Genomic DNA, 16,531 nt, shown 5'->3' with positions numbered 1-16,531 from the left:
TTTATCCTCTGAGTTGTAGTCTTTCTCACATATTTGCTATCAAGATACCTTTTCCGTCTGCTGCATCAAATCCGCTGTTTTGCAGAAATAGAAAGGTACTGACAAACAGTGATGATAGCAATTATCTGCCATGTGTCTCTTAAAATTGTTCCCCCCGCCACTTGGTCAGCCCTATAACTTCTACAATTCCTATTTAAAATCTTGCCGCTTAGTTTTTAAGTGGTGCAAAACCTGGAACAAATTTTGCTGCAGTCATGATAGCAGAGTGGCAGAGGAGTATTGCTGAGAGTACAGCAGCAACAGCCTCTCTGGTAACACTATCTGATCCCCTGAAGGCTGTAACTCAAGTCATGAACAGAGGCTTTAGTTTAAGTTTTTGCTTATAGAATCTGAAAGAACAGATTCTTCTCTTTTCAGCAATATATGAACTTACAATGAGCTGCCCCTTTTTCCAGACAGACTGAGATGTATGTGACCGCCTTGCAAGAAGCATACGAATTACCCACTAAGGTCACTGGTATTGGTATGTTATTGATGGCTTCTGTCTATTGAAATGCTACGTCAGTGGCGAACTTCAGCAGCATGCCTGAGTCGTCAGCAGTTGTGCTGCCACTGTGGACTCATAATCCGAGCGTAGTCACTGTCAAAGACACACACTAGGCAGTGCTGAACCTTGAAAGTCAGGAGCAAAAATAAAAAAGGGAAAGTGCAAGTGCTGTCACAAGGAAAAAAAAATTAAACGGGAAGAATTGGGCATATTCTTCATTTTGATCATTCTTCTCTCATTGACTCTGGAGATGATGCTTCACAAGGAACCCTTGAGGGGTGTTGAAGAGGCTGTAGCTTCGCATAGCCGTTTCGCTGCTGGCTTTGATTTGGCTGTAGCGCTTTGGCTAGTCCGTGGTTCCCATATGTCCATCCATAGCCAGGTAGGAGGAAGACTTCTGCATTTGTATCACACCCAAGCATAAATGGTAGGGGCTTCCTGCCAGGCTTACTGGTGGGGTCAAGAAATGATTCTATGAAGAGGGTACCACTGAACAGTGGTTAATTATAATTAGGCTGTAAGTAGCGATAAACCTAAAACAAACACTGACCTTTGAGATAGCTGTAATCCCAGGACAAACTCCACAAATCGGGCTTTGCATCTATCATTGCACTGCAGTGACAACCTTGCTTTGTTTCAGAGCCCTGAGGGTGATGTTCAGACTTGCATAAAGGATTAATACCTTGCAGAAGCCCCATTTAAAAGGTTAAAAGTGGGGCCTGAATGGTGCATAGAATATATGCTGTCTCTCTATGGAGGACAGAAGCACACCTCAGGTAATCAGTATCATTTTATAGTAGCAGCTGAAGACTAAAGAGACCTTTTGATGTTAATGGGAATTTTGACATGTACCTCAATGGAAATGGCTTTCAATGCCTGTCATAGACTACTTATATGGACATTCTTGAAATAAATTAGCCACTGCAAAATTGCTTACAAAAGCAATACGTCAAATAACCTATCATGCAGGAGTGGAAGATGTATAGTGTTTAAAGTCTGAGCCTAAAAGTAGCCCAGCTATGCCCTTCAAAGAAGAGCTTGGGAAAACATCACTGTCAGTTCTCACCCACTGACAATCTTGCTGAGGTTCTGTCTGTTGTTCCTTTCTTAATAGAAAAGTGATCTGAGGCTATCATCTTTCATTTAAAACACATTTTTGGTTGTAAGCACTTTCTGGTATAGAGAAAGGCTTACAGCTGTAACGGTTCTTCCCATATTCCCAAGTGCCTAGATATGTAACATACATTTATAATGTATATATAACCTAGATATATAACATGTATAAAACAGATGTGAACACTTATTTGTTGTGATCGTATGTTAGGTGGGAGGGAAGCAGGCTGACTCACTATGTTTTCACTTACATTAAACTGTTGGAAAGATACCTAGACAGACAAGAATATTTCTGACATTTTATTGTGGGAAGTTGGAAGAACTCTAAAAGAAAATTATAACTAGTCTGAGGCTGCTATTATTGGAAGCAGTGGTAAAAACTCTGTGAAAACATCTATGTCAATGTAGAGTGCTTCTGAAAACCGTGCTCTGTACAATAAGCATAAATCGAAAGAATTGTTCTGCTCCTGCTCTTATTGTAACTAATAATGATAATATACTTCTGAATTGTGTGTCATCTGCAGAGCTCATTTGATGATCAGTATTTCCAAATTCATTGCTTTGCATTGTTAGCAGTTAGTGTAATCTGAACTGAATTGGTTAAGCAAACAAAAAAACGCCCTTCCTTTCTTTTCATAAAGCCAAGCATAAACTTGATGCACAAGATAACAGTGAATCAAACATAACGTGTTGTGACTGAGTCTGTAACTAAGTAATTCTGATTTCAGTGCATGATGTAGCAACTATGTGGGTAGGTTTGACTGAATTTGAGAACTTATGGATTCATCATATGCTCGCTAATTAATAGAGCGATTACCTTGAAGATGGTCTACGTTATCCAGAGCCAAAGCTAGATACTGATTCAGCACCTTATTGTAGGTAAAGACAGTAGTTATTGTAGGAAATTTTTATCTCTCTCTCCTCCCCACAGGTTTATATAAGTCTCTTTGGCAAAATAATAACTTCTGTCTTCATCTTTCTTTCACCTTAGACAGGATACGCCCACAGACACTGTCCAATCTAATTTCTGTACAGCCAGCACAGGCACTTCTGCATTTTAATTTGCATTCAACTGGCGGATGCAGCCTGGATAGAAGTACTTTGCATTTTGTACAACTTCATGCTAGCCTGCTCTCTTATTCTGTGTTTATCTTGGGGGAAAAATAATGACAAGCTTCCCTTTTAAAACTGACATTTTATTTTCTTTGGAAGGAAAATAGTATATTTGGCTTCAAAGGAAAATGCTTATTGTTCCTCTAGAAACTGCATTCTCCCATTCTATTCCACCTTTTCTGCTGTAAACCACCTTTTTTAAAAGTCATAAAATAAACTTATCACTCCTGCCTGCATCCATTTCTTGCTATGAATTTGGATGGAGAAAATGTAATTTTCTCCAACGTGTATTTTAGTCGTCTTTGTACCCTATTTCAAAAAATCCATTCAAGGATACAATAATGCAATTATTTTTGTTTTCTACGATGACATTCCTCTTAACAGTATTACATATCCTACAAAATCATAATCAGGGTACTGAATGATTTTTTCCTTTTTGTCTGTTAGTGTGACTAACAAATCCTCCATGAGCCATCTCAGAACTGACCTAGCCATTAGTGATTATGGGACTTTTTTGTTCACTTTATTAACTTATAAGCAGCACTACGTGCTTTAGTTTTCTGTTTCTTTCTATAAAGTATTTTCAGGTATTGGCAACACGGCAACATAGTGGTTATAAAGTTAAAGAATTATTTTGCTTACTACTACTGCGGGGATACCAGCACTAGCTAATGTGATGGTATCGATGGAACTGGCAATAATTCAACAGGATTGTATAACCGACTGAACTCTGCCATCTAGGTTAAATAAAATGTCGGAGAACAGCAAAGTGCATCACATTGTCAATAGTCTTCGTTTGTGTCTGATGTGTTGGTATTTGCAGTGATGAAGCTCCAGGCAGCCAGTTGGTTACAGATAAGTTTCACATTGACTGGGACTCAGTGCTTGTCAACTCTGATAATGTCATCGTAGCTCGATTTGATGGCAGAGGGAGTGGATTTCAAGGCCTTAAGATTCTACAGGAGGTCCACCGATGCTTAGGATCAGTGGAAGTGAAGGACCAAATAGCAGCCGTAGAGTACGTATGTGCAAACTTTTCTTCTCTTCTACCCTGCTTCCACTTTGATGAACTGGCATTTTGAACTGAAACTGCCCAGAATGTTTTCTTCGCATAGTGAATACCATTAATGTTTACTTCTAATGCAGTTGCAAATTTTGAAACAATAATATTTTCATTACAAACAACAAATTAAAGGTCAAAGATGTGTTTGCTTGTTGTGTTGGTGCTTCTGTTTGATAAAGTTATCCTTCCATGTACAATCTAAATATGCCATCTGAGCTAATTCGTATTTGTCTATATTCCTTAGGAAAATTTCTTGCAGTGCACATGTTAATGTTTAACTGCATTTCTGTTACAATACTTTAGGCCTATACAATAGGATGCTGCTCTCATTTCCACCACAGAGCTCTGGAGTAATCGTACAAAGCAAATGGAGTTATAATAGTGTAAATGAGAGCAAAATTTGGGCAAATGCCTATTATTTCTCATTTGCATTATCATTCTTAGACTGATATATTCCACCAGCTGCAGAAAAGAGTCATTTCCATCTGTGGAGTAATCACACATGGCTTTGTCTACACTCTACTCAGGGTGCCCATGTCAAAATGGCTAATATCAAGGTCTGGAGGGACGTTTTCTAGGGATTCTCAAGGAAAGAGATTTTAAGACAGGGGTTTTTTTTTTCTTCTTTTGAAAGGGGTTGATGCTTCAACCATTGCGTGAGTTGGCAACTGTCTCTGACATGACATGACATACCTGGGCAATAGGGCTCCTAGTGTTCATGTTGGTCAGGATGGGCTGCGCTGAGCAGAGCAATTCAAGGTGACCATTGCGAAAGGGCCATCAGAAGCAGGCCATGCGCTGCGCTGTGAGAACTGAGCTCTCTGCTCTAATACTAAAACGTTTTAGGCTAAATTACATCTGGATTTGTTTTGGATGCACTGCGTGGGGAAAAAAGGGAGGCTGCCCTTAGCTGAGAGGAGGTACTGTGGCTGGTTTTCTCTCCTCAAAAGCAGTTGGATTTTGCCCTCAGATTATTCTGTCTTTTCTGTACGAAATTCACCATTGCTGATTCATGGCCTTGATGAGAGAATTAATTATTTAGATAATTATCTAGAGTCAAGAAGCTGCATTCATCCTATCTTCCTTTAGCTGTTGAAAAACTAGACACCTGGTCAAAGCCGGTCATTTAAGCTCTAGTCAGTGGAAAATCCTGGCATTTCTGGAAGGTGATTCTTCCCAGACTGAGAGAGGTTTCCAACATGGGTCAGAAAGAATGGCTGTTTGAGGGTGTCTTTCTTCTTTCCTTTAACTGAAGAGCAGATGTAAATGGGCAATTCAGGCAAGATCCTCAAATTCAGATATCTCAAGTTAGTTGAGATGAGCCCGACACCAACTGTTTGCCATATAGAGAAGGAATTAGAAAGCAAATCGCATTTCCAAATGCATTAATACTTTCATTGGTGTAATTTGTTTCTCTACCTGATCTGCATGTATGACAATTCCTTACTGTTCAAATAATTTTCTTTACATACTAGATTCAACAAGTAAAATTCACCATTTTACCAAATTAAAAAAATTTTCTTTTTCCTTGCAGATCACTATTGAAACAGCCCTTCATTGATCCTAAGAGGCTGAGTATATTTGGAAAGGTAATGTGCAAAAATAACTGGATGTATCGTCATGAGTCTTTAAGAAAATACTATTAGTTCATAAACAAAAATATTTATCTATTTTCCTAAGACAATTTCAGTTATTAAAAGAGGGGAAAAAAACCTTCCGTAATTTACTGTAATTATGTTCTGTATATTAATTTTTTCTCAGAATGGGTATCATTCTGATATCAGATCAATCAGATCAGTTTTACGGTACTGCAGTATTTGTATTTCAGAATCTGAAGGAGAAAGTATTTGTTTAAAAACATCTGCTTGCTTTAGAAATTTTTAATATGGGCTTAGGTTTTGTGAAAGCTTATTTCTTACACTTTTACGTTTGTGCTGCAGTCAAATTGTCAATGGCCTTCTAATACAACTTTTACATCTGAATGTCTTACTGACCCTTGAAGTTAGCTGAGTTACAACCTATATACTGTCAATAACTTCCTTTTTGCACCGTCTGCTAGAAATCTCGCTGTTGCCATTTTGTCAGCTGGCTTCACTGTGTGGCATGTTGTTGCCTCTGGTATGAGACAGAACAAGGCAGAGGCTTAACCTTTAGTAGCAAACTAAATATCGTTTTACTGATGTCCATTAAAAAACAGCAATTAGAAACACCACATAATTGCTACTTCTATGAACTAGCATGTGCAACCTTATTTTTTTTAAAGTGTTTCTTAAAAGTGAAGGTATTTTGTGCTTTTGACTTCAAAGCAACGACAAGGCATGGTCAAATACCTAGACAAAACCCCCAGTTATAAGAGCAGCGTGCATTCCACTATGAAACCCTTTAGTTCCCATCCCTCTGCTGCTGGCTTGTTCCATGGCCTCAGGCAAAGCATTTAACCTGCTTGTCTCAGTCTGTCTGAATGCAAAGTGAAGATATTGGTATTTACCTCCTGCGTGATAGAATTTTGTAGATTTATTAATGTTTCTGAAGTGTAGTGAAAATGAAGTACTATTATTAGCATTCCACATGAAAGTGACCTTCCTCAAAGATTTGAGCTCCTGCCACACTTCTTGAGCTAAAGAAACTATTGTTGCAAGAATATCAGTAGCATTGAACGCAGTATTTGGTTTGTAGGGCAGCAGCCAGAGATTTTTTCAGCCAAAGATGTATAAGTAGGGCTCATACCACCCACCAGTTGATCATGGCACACATTTCTGTTCAGGTTTTAGTGCCTGTTATTAATGTATATGAAAGTACACACGCATATAAGCATCTACATTTCTCCATATCCTCTTCCCACAAATGATTGAAAATGTCATTTCTGAAATGAAATCACTAAGCACCCCGAACTGCTCACTTGTTTCTGACTTCAGAAATTGTTTTCATTGCTACTTGAAAGTTTCCACTTGTTTTCTATAGGAGATTCAGCAGCATCTTCTTTCCTAACAGTGATGTGATGAGACAGTTACCACAGCATATATCTAAACATGGTTTTAGATATCTGCCAAAGGCTACCCCCAAATTTTTTTTTCTTTTACGAAATATTATTGATGATGGTGTTCCTGTATTTATTTTCTGAAAGAAACACTGAGGAATGAGAAGTGGAAACGTGAGAAAGCAAAGAGCAAAAAATAGGAAATTCAGTAAGCTTCAGTGCTGCTCTGAATTCAGGGAAGTTCACCCTTTCCAAGTTAACCTCAGAGTTGTTTTCTACTGTCAGACAAAAATTCATAAAATATAAAAGTCAGTTTTAGAATTTGGAAAAAAAAAGTCTATTTAACAGCTTCCTAAGGTTAATTGTATTTCCCTCCATTTTGCTTATTTTAGAGTCAATTAAAGTCTTTAAAAGAAGATTTTTAGGAAATTTAAAAATTTGCTTTCTACTATCTACAACAATATGATAGGAAAATTCTTTTTTTTTTTCTTTCTTTCTATGCATTTAATTGGGCTTACTGAACGGAAATAGGATGTACACTATGCTTGGCAGTAAGATGGCTTTGGAATTGCTTACTGCTGATCTCATAAAGCTGGGCGTATGCACATTGTCATGGAGCTCTTTAAGAGGTTTTAGAACCACACAGAAAGAAAATACCTGTAGCAATCGGTAATGTGACCTAGGCACAAGAGTAAGAAGGCTGTCCAGGAAGGCACAGCGTGGAAAATACCTACTCCTGACCACCGGACAATCAGCCATGCCCCCTTGCTTATCTCTGTGAGGGGTACCAGCCCAAGTGATGCGTGATCCAAGGGCCCTTCTGAACGGCTACACAGCAAAGCGTGTTTCCATGTAGTTTGCATTTTTTTTCCATGGGAGTAGAAAGAGAGCTTGAAAATAAGTTGCAACTTCACAGCCAGCTTCTTGAACATACGGCAATTGGGTTGTAAGCACAGAAATGCTACTGATGAGTGAGGCGTCATATATCCTTACATCAGAACACAGGAACGAGTCTCTGCATTGTCATTGTGAAGTGCTTCTAAAACTGTGATCTCACTGTGTATTGTTTTTGTCCCGGAAAGCCTGGCTGGAAGCAAGGGCACAAGAACAAAGGCAAGAAATTCCCAGGAGAACTAAACCAAGCTCTTAATGAATACAAGGCATAAATAATAAATACCGTGGCAATAGCTATCCTAGGATTAAAATTGTGCTGTGGAACTACTGGGAAAGACACAAACAGAATTTTAAAAAGCAAAAGTAGAGACCCAGAGGCACGGGAAAGTTGCTATTCTCTTAAACTCTTTGAATTATACAAGTTACTGGTGCCCACTCAGAAATTCTTTCTTAGGAGAAATCTACTCCAGTACACGGACAATTCTGGGTGGCTCTTGGCCTCCTGAGTTGGAATTTCTATGGGAAGGGAATAACTCAGTTCCTCACGCTCCCTTGAAAATCTAGGTCTTATTCTGTATTTTCTTTAGTGTGTCTGTTCGCATTTACTATAGGTTGATTCCAAAGAACACTCCTCTTTGCTTATTTTTCTTAGCTAAGGTTAAAGGATTTTCAAATATTCCAGTTCTTCCAGTCAACTCATCTACTCATTAAGTATTTAGATATGAAGAACAGGAGCAGGCAAGATTCAAAAAAGTCCATGAGAAAACTCTGTGAGCATTTGATGCACAATACTCTTTTTTTGAGTTGGCTGGTGTTTTAGATTTTTCTTTCCCTTGTCATGGGATAATTTCTTCTTCCTGAAGCGTGTTGTGCCAAACACAAAGCAACAACAACAAAATACCTGAAAAAGTCAATTTTCCAGCTCTGAGAAGAACAAAGATGGCAAATAGAGAAATTTGAAGAGCCCATAATATATGAGAAAATCATTGATCTCAGACTATACAATTCAGGATTTCATTTTCTGTGGGTCTAGAATGATTACAGGTGTACAGATGTGGATTGCCACTGTCATTCCAAAGAAATCTGTGGTCTCACGTTGAAGCTTTCACGTTTCCATGCAAAGCGAGGCTTTCACAACTCTTCTCTGTCACAACTCTTCCCAGGGAGGTGTATTGGAGACTTTGCAGAGGAGATGATGAAGAGATGTTGCCATAAGGACAGATAAATGTGGTGAGGCAAGGAGAGAGCTCCCCTTCCTCTGCCCCATCTCTCCCAGCTTCTTTATGCCACCTGTGCTCCTTGCTTTGTAACACAGCCGCTTGATGGGTGCTCTTCTGGCCAGAGACTAGCATAGTGTCGAGCAAGGTTACATAGAGCTTTTGCTTCTGCAAAGCAGCGCAGGATCTGTACCTCTCCGTGGGATATTTGACAATGCTGTAGCAGAAACCTCTTCAATAGCAATAGGATTCAATCTGTAAAAGTTTAAGTGTCAGCGGGAGGGACAGACTGCAGTCAGTTCACAGGTTTCCTGCACACCCATACTCTCTGTCCTGTCAGCAATATGCTCAGTGTGTCCTGGTTAGTTACCTACAAATATCTACATTAAATATATTAAAATATCTGCATATTAAATATATTAAATTTATCTACATTAAATATATTAAAAACTGAGTACATATCTTCCTGTCTAGGCTGTGTTCCTAAAAGCCTTACCTTTGTTTTTTGGTGTTGGGTTTTTTTTCTGTAATTTTCAAATCTTTTAGTAACTGTAGTCTAGTGTGCCATGATGGAATATGGAGCTTAAACGGAAATATACTAATCATTATTAATTGCATGACCATAATAAGACCATGACCAGGACATACAAGATCTTTATTCGCTCTTAACTGTAGGCTCGCATTTCCTTTTAAAGCAGTTCTTTCAGATATAAATACATACTGTAAAGTGATTCCATCAGATTAGCACAATCGCCTTTAACTTTATTGTTTCTAAAAAGAAATGAATAAACGAAAATCTCGATATCATTTCCATTGTTAGGGATACGGTGGCTACATTACATCAATGATCCTGAAATCCAGTGAACGGCTCTTCAAGTGTGGAGCTGTGGTGGCACCAATTACAGATATGAAGTTGTATGGTGAGTATTCCCTGCCCTACACCTGTGTGATCACCTATTCAAACCATCTTTTATTCATGGAACTTCTATTCATTTTAACTAGGGTCAGAGAATGTGCCAATATCAACTAGGTTTCACCTCACTGTCTCATTCTCTCCTTTAAATGACAGGGCTTCTAACACTGGGACAATTTACCAGAACGTGCAACAGATACATTATTATTAACGCCACTGATTTTTGCAAAGGACGCGTGTTTCCCATTTCCCACTTCCCACTGAAATTCAGTCAGGTACCCCATTTGCTAAGAATCCTTTAGGTAGATCAGCCTGAATCAAGACTTCTAAGAGGAATCAATTTTTTAAGGTTAGTGGTGAATTCCTTACAATACCAACCATGTCATCGTTCAGTCACAAGATATTTGGTTCTGTATGTGAAGTGTTGGGCAGAGGCTGTGGACTGCGGACTGTGGTACACAGGAAATCAGACCAGGTTACTTGAATGATCTGGGGTTTTGGGGGGAGTGGGGGTTGACTATTTAAATATTATTTTAAATGGTACATTCTGGTTTTAAATGAACATCTCTTTCTTGACTTAATGGCTTAAAGAACATCTCTAGACTCTAGGTCAGAGCTGATGAGTTTTAAAATAGAAGTAATTTTGATGAATTCACAAGGTTTTGTTTTTACTTTGACAGCATCAGCTTTTTCAGAAAGATATCTTGGTATTCCATCAAAAGAGGAAAATACCTATCAGGTAAGTTAGCATAAACAAGTAATTTAAAATGACAGTTTTACTTTTAAAATGCAATTCAGTTACACCTCTGTGTGTGTTTGTTTGCTAGGCATCCAGCGTATTACACAATCTTCATGGTTTAAAAGAAACGAATTTGCTAATAGTTCATGGGACAGCTGATAGTAAGTATTTACAGATGCAATTACATTTGGAGTCAGAGTTTTTAATAGGCAGGCATTCACGGACAGATTAGCAAGTACCTAGCAAGTACATTTTTAGTTTCATTATCGCTCCGATAAGTTTTTTTATTTTATTTCAATTATCAATTCTAACTCTAAATGATGACACTTGTCTTTGCGGAATATTTGTACCATTTAGGTACTGTATGTTCGGATTTTTTTAAATCTTCTGGACCACCATCTTGCTGGTGAAAGATATTATATGAATTATTAATAGAACAACACACAGTTTTAATGGTATTTTAAAGTCATAAAGATTCTGCAATTGAAGAAAGAATTATCAGTACAGTTGATGAAGTACAGCACCAAATGGGAAGTTAAACTTTTCAGCAAATTAATTACAAGGTAGTGATTGCATTAGTACAAAAAGCATCTGAAGCTGAAGCTATAGGGAACCTTTAAATAGCACCAATACTTTTAGCAGTAGTTTAAGTCAGAGAATGAGTAAAACAAAGCAAGTTCTAGCACTTTAAATGGAACCATAAGACGTGTCAATCAAGAGATAATTTCCAATTACAGATTTAAATTTAACTTCAGTGTGCTTTTCTTAACTGATGTAGATGGAAAGAATGAGCCTTGATTCAGGCACAGACCACGGCGCGGCACCGAGCCCCTCCGTACGGGTGCGCGGGCTTTCTTCTCTCCCTGGCCGTTCCTGCTGAGCGTGGGGCGGCACAAGCTTTCTGACCCCTCCGTCTGGGTCTCGGGCTTTGCTGACTGTAAAGGCAGCAGCAATTTCTGCCCCTCTGAACGCGGCACAGAGGGGACCGGGGCTCGGGTAGGTGCCCGAGCAGTAGCGCGTGTTCAGGGCTGGGACTCGGTTGCCTGCTGCCCTTGCTTCGTGCCACGTCTAGCGATGCTGCCCAGCCCACTCGCAGCCTGAGCTCTGCAGGGTTAGGACATGGTAATAAAGTTGCCCGTTTTTACCACGCAAAGATTAAGTTACTGATATGTTGCAGAAACTCCGTTATCTAAAGAAGTATGGGCTGTAATAACCCTGTGCAAGCAGTGGAAAATGCAATGTGCTTTCCTTTAACGCAATTATAAACTGTCATGATGTTCGAACAGAATGGTTTTACACACCTCTAAACTATCGCAGTGTGTGTAAATCAAGGGTGGAGAGAGGAGTCCTCATGGAGTGCCTGGAAAGCATGACTTCCCTTGGGGCATCCAGCTCCTTCTCTCAAACCTCCCCTGCTACCCCCCTGCATCGCTGTTACCGGTGGGGCCGCGCGCTTCCGACCACAAAGTCAGTCAACTTCCGACCCGGTACAGATTGGAAATGTTTTCAGTCAAATCTGTTTAACAGGTAAGCATTTCAAATTAGCTTAGGTTTTTCTAATAATATCCAAATGTTGTTGTCTTGCAGCTAAAGTCCACTTCCAGCATTCAGCGGAATTAATTAAACATCTAATAAAAGCTGGAGTTAATTACACTATGCAGGTATGTGCAGCTGTGACGTTTCCTATAAACACAGTTCAACATTTAACCTCATATTGCTATTTTTTTCCAGAGAAGGAACCCTCCACATCACAACGCACTGGTATTACCTTAGTTTGAAGTTACAACTCAGTTTAATCCCGTTTTCCTTACTGTTAGTATGGATATCAAGAAGCATATCTTCTCATTGTTCTTCTTTCTCCTCTCTCTCATCCTTCTTTTTTCCACCTGTTTATCTTATACTATACGAAGCGCTTGACAATCCATATGCACTCTTTATAATATGGAGATACCACTACTTTAGTCCCTTTTTACCGAAGAAAATCTTGGGTCACATGAAACTAATTTCCCCTTATTTTCAACATTTAAATTTATTAAAAGGCAGCTAAAAGGTGAGAGTGCTGTCCCCTCTCTCCATAGCTGTAGGGAGGGTGAGGGTGTGGTGAGGGGCAGGCTGGGGAGAGCAGGACAGGGCGTACTGCTGCTGAGCAGACTTGCCCGTGACCCACCGTGGAGTACGTGGATGTTTCTGGCTGGGGATTCTGGTTGCATTAAAGCTTCTCCAATATCTCAGACAATGTGGGTTCAGGTCACTCCTCCAAGTATCTCGGATGTTACACATTGCAAACCTCAACCTTTGGTGAACCTTAGGTGAACCTGTAGTTTCCACTGAAGTGTGTGAGGTCATGCCAGGGAGGAGGTGGTAAGAAGGGGGTTGGCATCACTTATGAACGGAAAAGGACTTTATGTGTGATATGTGAGTGGGGTAGGATCTGTTCCAGTTGTCCCTGTGATTTCGGCCGAGGTGGTGTGAAGGTCTGTTGGAGAAAGAGGTCTCTCAGAAAGAGCCCTCTTGAACCGTTCTCATGCAACCTTGTGATAACCTGAGTCTGAGGAAGCAGCTGAGGCTTTTTGCCTCAAGCCACCACAAGTCTCTTGTCCTAAATCCTGTGGCCTGGATTTCTTCGTTCAGCTTGCAAATTTTTGTTCAGCCTCACTTGGAAGAAATTTCCAGTGGAATTCACATTAAGAGATAAAAATGCCCACATCCACCCTAGGAGAGAGAGATGATGGGCTTTAGATAAGATAGGAAGATAGCTAAAATACGAATAAAAAGGTTGTTCACTGAACACATAGAAGCTGGGATATTGAGAGGTCCCGAAAAGCATCAGGTAATTAATCCTGATTGACGATAATGGGATTTGGATGCCTAGACACTATTGAAAATGCCAGCAAAGTAAACGATTGTAAGCACAATGACTGAGAAAATATTTTTTTTCACTTCTGCAGATCCCACTGCAGTGGTTGTTTTATGTAAGCTCAAATTCCAAGAGAATTAGTTTTACTTTGAGTTTTACTTGATGCCATAAAAATAATGTTATCATCCTGTTGTCATCTAAAACATTTTGAAGATCAGAGAAAGAAAAATAGACCCCTAAATATTTGAAAAGCCTTTTAAAAACTATTTACTTTTTTCCTTTCTCCTCTGCTAGATCTACCCGGATGAAGGTCATAACATTGCTTCTGAGAAAAGCAAATATCACCTTTACAGCACAGTCCTTGGGTTTTTTAGTGCTTGTTTAAAGGAGGAGACACCAATTTTACCACAGGAACCTGAAGAGGATGAATAAGGAAGCCTATTTGTGTAGTACTGAAGGGGACTTACTTTGCGGCTCAATAAAACCTTAAATAAAAGTGACTGTAAGATTGCAGATTCTGCAGAAGCTCAAGGGCAGCTAAAGGATATCGCAGTGGAACAGCACATTTACAGACAATGAGCTAATAAACTGGAATTCAACTACGAAGTCCAAACATATTACCAAGGGACAAAACCTTTACCTTTGTGGAAGGTCAACAGTTGGTTACAGTTTCCTGGAAGAACTTAGTTTCGCATAAGTGTAGGGTTAGTGCATGTTTGTTATGTTAAGCCTCACTGTTGGTTCTGTAAGTGGTTGCTCTGTTTTTAATTTAAATGCACATCTTTATTCATCTTTGCATAATACACAACCTATCATAAGTATTATGGCCACTAATATTTTAAAAGGTGAGCTGCAATCTAACACCTTACTGTAATGTTACAATAAGTGCAATTCTTTTGCTGTCTATTACACATAAGAAACCACAGAGATAATAAAGGGCACGATATTTTCTCTAGTTTCTGCTCAAAGGGGATATACTGTCTAGTGCATCATACAACATGGATATTGAAAATGATTTTTTTTCCCCAATTTCAGCATTTACTATTATTACTGTACCTACTAGTAACCAATAAGGGACTTTTTGGTAGTGTACTCTTGGTCTTTATGTATATACCTAGGACTCCCTAAGCAGAAAATCTTTCTGAGCTTGAAGAATTTCTTTCAAGACCTAATTAACAGCTGTATTTAAAACAATATCTGCAATTGCAATCTTTCCCCAGTCCAAAATGTATCTATTGTTTCCTTTAAATATGTTTGAGTTGTGGTTTGGTATTGTTTATAGTAGTTAATAGTTTGCTGGTTAAGCTCTAATTTTAGAATATGCTACTTTGTCACATGTAAATTAGATACATAAATATTAAATTATAGTTTCCGATAAAGAAAATTTATTAACAATGTTAAATGCCGCTGAGTAATACTTTACTCCTCAAATGAAGACATATTTTGTATAGTGCATCATCCCTTTCTTCCATCTGCTCTCAGATGTAATTCTAACGTTCAAGGTGGCCACGTAGCCGGAACACTCCATTAGTTTTTATTCCAGGGATGCTCATTAAGTCTCTTGCCAACAGGATTTAGATTCAACAGCATCACAAAGAAATGAAATGTTTTTCATTCAAGGCAAAGGAAGCTCCTGACAAGTTAAATTTTATTATTTATTCAGAGGGCGAGCCCCTCATACATCCATTTATTTGCCAGGCTGGATTACAGCAATAGATATTCAAACTATGGAATAAACAAGGCAGCCAGTTTGGGTTTGCAGAATATTAACTCTGATCACTGAAATCAAGTACAATGTTGACTTAATTTAAGGTATCTTCCTGAAGGTATAGTGAAAACTCTTGACAGATGCTGTGCCACTTACACGGGAATAGCTGTAGTTTTTTCTCTCTGGGTATATTCCAAATACTTTCCTACCCAATTAAGGTTTCATTTCTTGCAAAGTTAAAAAGAAAGTAATTTTTTTAAGATAACATACTATTTAAGATGGGAAGTTCTACATATTTTATGAAGAACAGGAATTGTTTTTAATGTAATGAAAAATCACCCGAAGCTTTTTACTTTCTTCTGGAGTATTTTCTTTCAGAGTTAGCATTTTTTTATGATGCACATAATTAATTTGTCTGAAAGGTGTGGTTTTATGGAACAGTAGAAAGTCTCTGTCTTTTAATGTTTAGTATTTATCTTGTTTTATTAGCAATGTCTAACTATTTTTCAATTCGTTTAATACAGTTTTAATGTGCAATGATATCTTGTCTGGGTTCCAGTGTCACCACAAAGTATGGCTTTGCTTTGTGGTATTTATAGTACATATGTACAGTATAGGTATAGTATATATGTATGGAGGCTACTATGTGCACTACGATAAGACCGTACCAAAAAAAAAAAAAAAGTAAGAAGAATTCAAACAAGGTTTTGCAATTCCTGTTTTCTAATAGAGGAGCAACATTTTAAAGTCTTCTTTTGGCTGGGACTTCTAGATCGTGATTTTATAAATTACACCCGTTCCTGAATAAAAGCTCACCTGCCAATGCCGATGCCTTTCCTAGCCGCGCGCAGTAAATGAGGTCCTAATCCAGGTTAACTCGGCGAGACGTTTTCCCCGATTTGAGCCAAACGCACAGGACGAAGCCACAGCCGCGTGCGGACGTTGCGCGTAGCGCGCGGGCTGGGCATGCGGAGGCTACCTGCCAAGGGTAATTCTTCTCAATACGCGCTGGCTGGTTCTCTGCGAGACAGCCACTGCGCGTTCACGCTACGTTTCACACACGCAGCCTTTAGTTACCGGCAAGAGAAAACGAACAAGGCTCACGTCTCGGCAGTAGGATTATGCACGTGCTCAGGAAATACGTTCTCTCAGATCTGTGGAACCCACACCCCGTCTCCTCCTTTCCCCATAGCTCTCTGCTTCAGAGCCTCGTCCCCTACTCTTTCTACCCCAGCATCTCACATCCAATTTTGATCACTTTACCTGAATATGAAGGTGGCATGAGGACATGGCTTCTGTAAAAATGCTTTTTCCAAGACTGGTATGTTTAAAAAGACTGTTCTCTGAAATGTGGGTTACCGGTGTGGAAATGTGGTATGCTTTTGACGTT

General features: G+C 39.1%; 1 protein-coding gene across 1 annotated transcript; it reads left to right on the top strand.

The window, feature by feature from the left end:
• The first annotated feature begins 797 nt into the window (after positions 1 to 797).
• On the top strand, positions 798 to 14,830 carry LOC104623599 (inactive dipeptidyl peptidase 10-like). The gene is made up of 9 exons (XM_010290737.1): positions 798 to 929; positions 2,469 to 2,539; positions 3,597 to 3,791; positions 5,371 to 5,425; positions 9,745 to 9,844; positions 10,518 to 10,576; positions 10,665 to 10,737; positions 12,164 to 12,237; positions 13,728 to 14,830. Exons 1-9 carry the CDS (start codon positions 798 to 800, stop codon positions 13,863 to 13,865), a joined length of 897 nt encoding a protein of 298 aa, XP_010289039.1. The 3' UTR covers positions 13,866 to 14,830.
• The last annotated feature ends 1,701 nt before the right edge of the window (positions 14,831 to 16,531 follow it).

This window comes from Phaethon lepturus, unplaced genomic scaffold (assembly GCF_000687285.1).
Source record: "Phaethon lepturus isolate BGI_N335 unplaced genomic scaffold, ASM68728v1 scaffold2387, whole genome shotgun sequence".
Taxonomy (NCBI): Eukaryota; Metazoa; Chordata; class Aves; order Phaethontiformes; family Phaethontidae; genus Phaethon; species Phaethon lepturus.
Note: the sequence above shows the minus strand (reverse complement) of the source record. Positions and strands in the feature narration are given on the sequence as shown.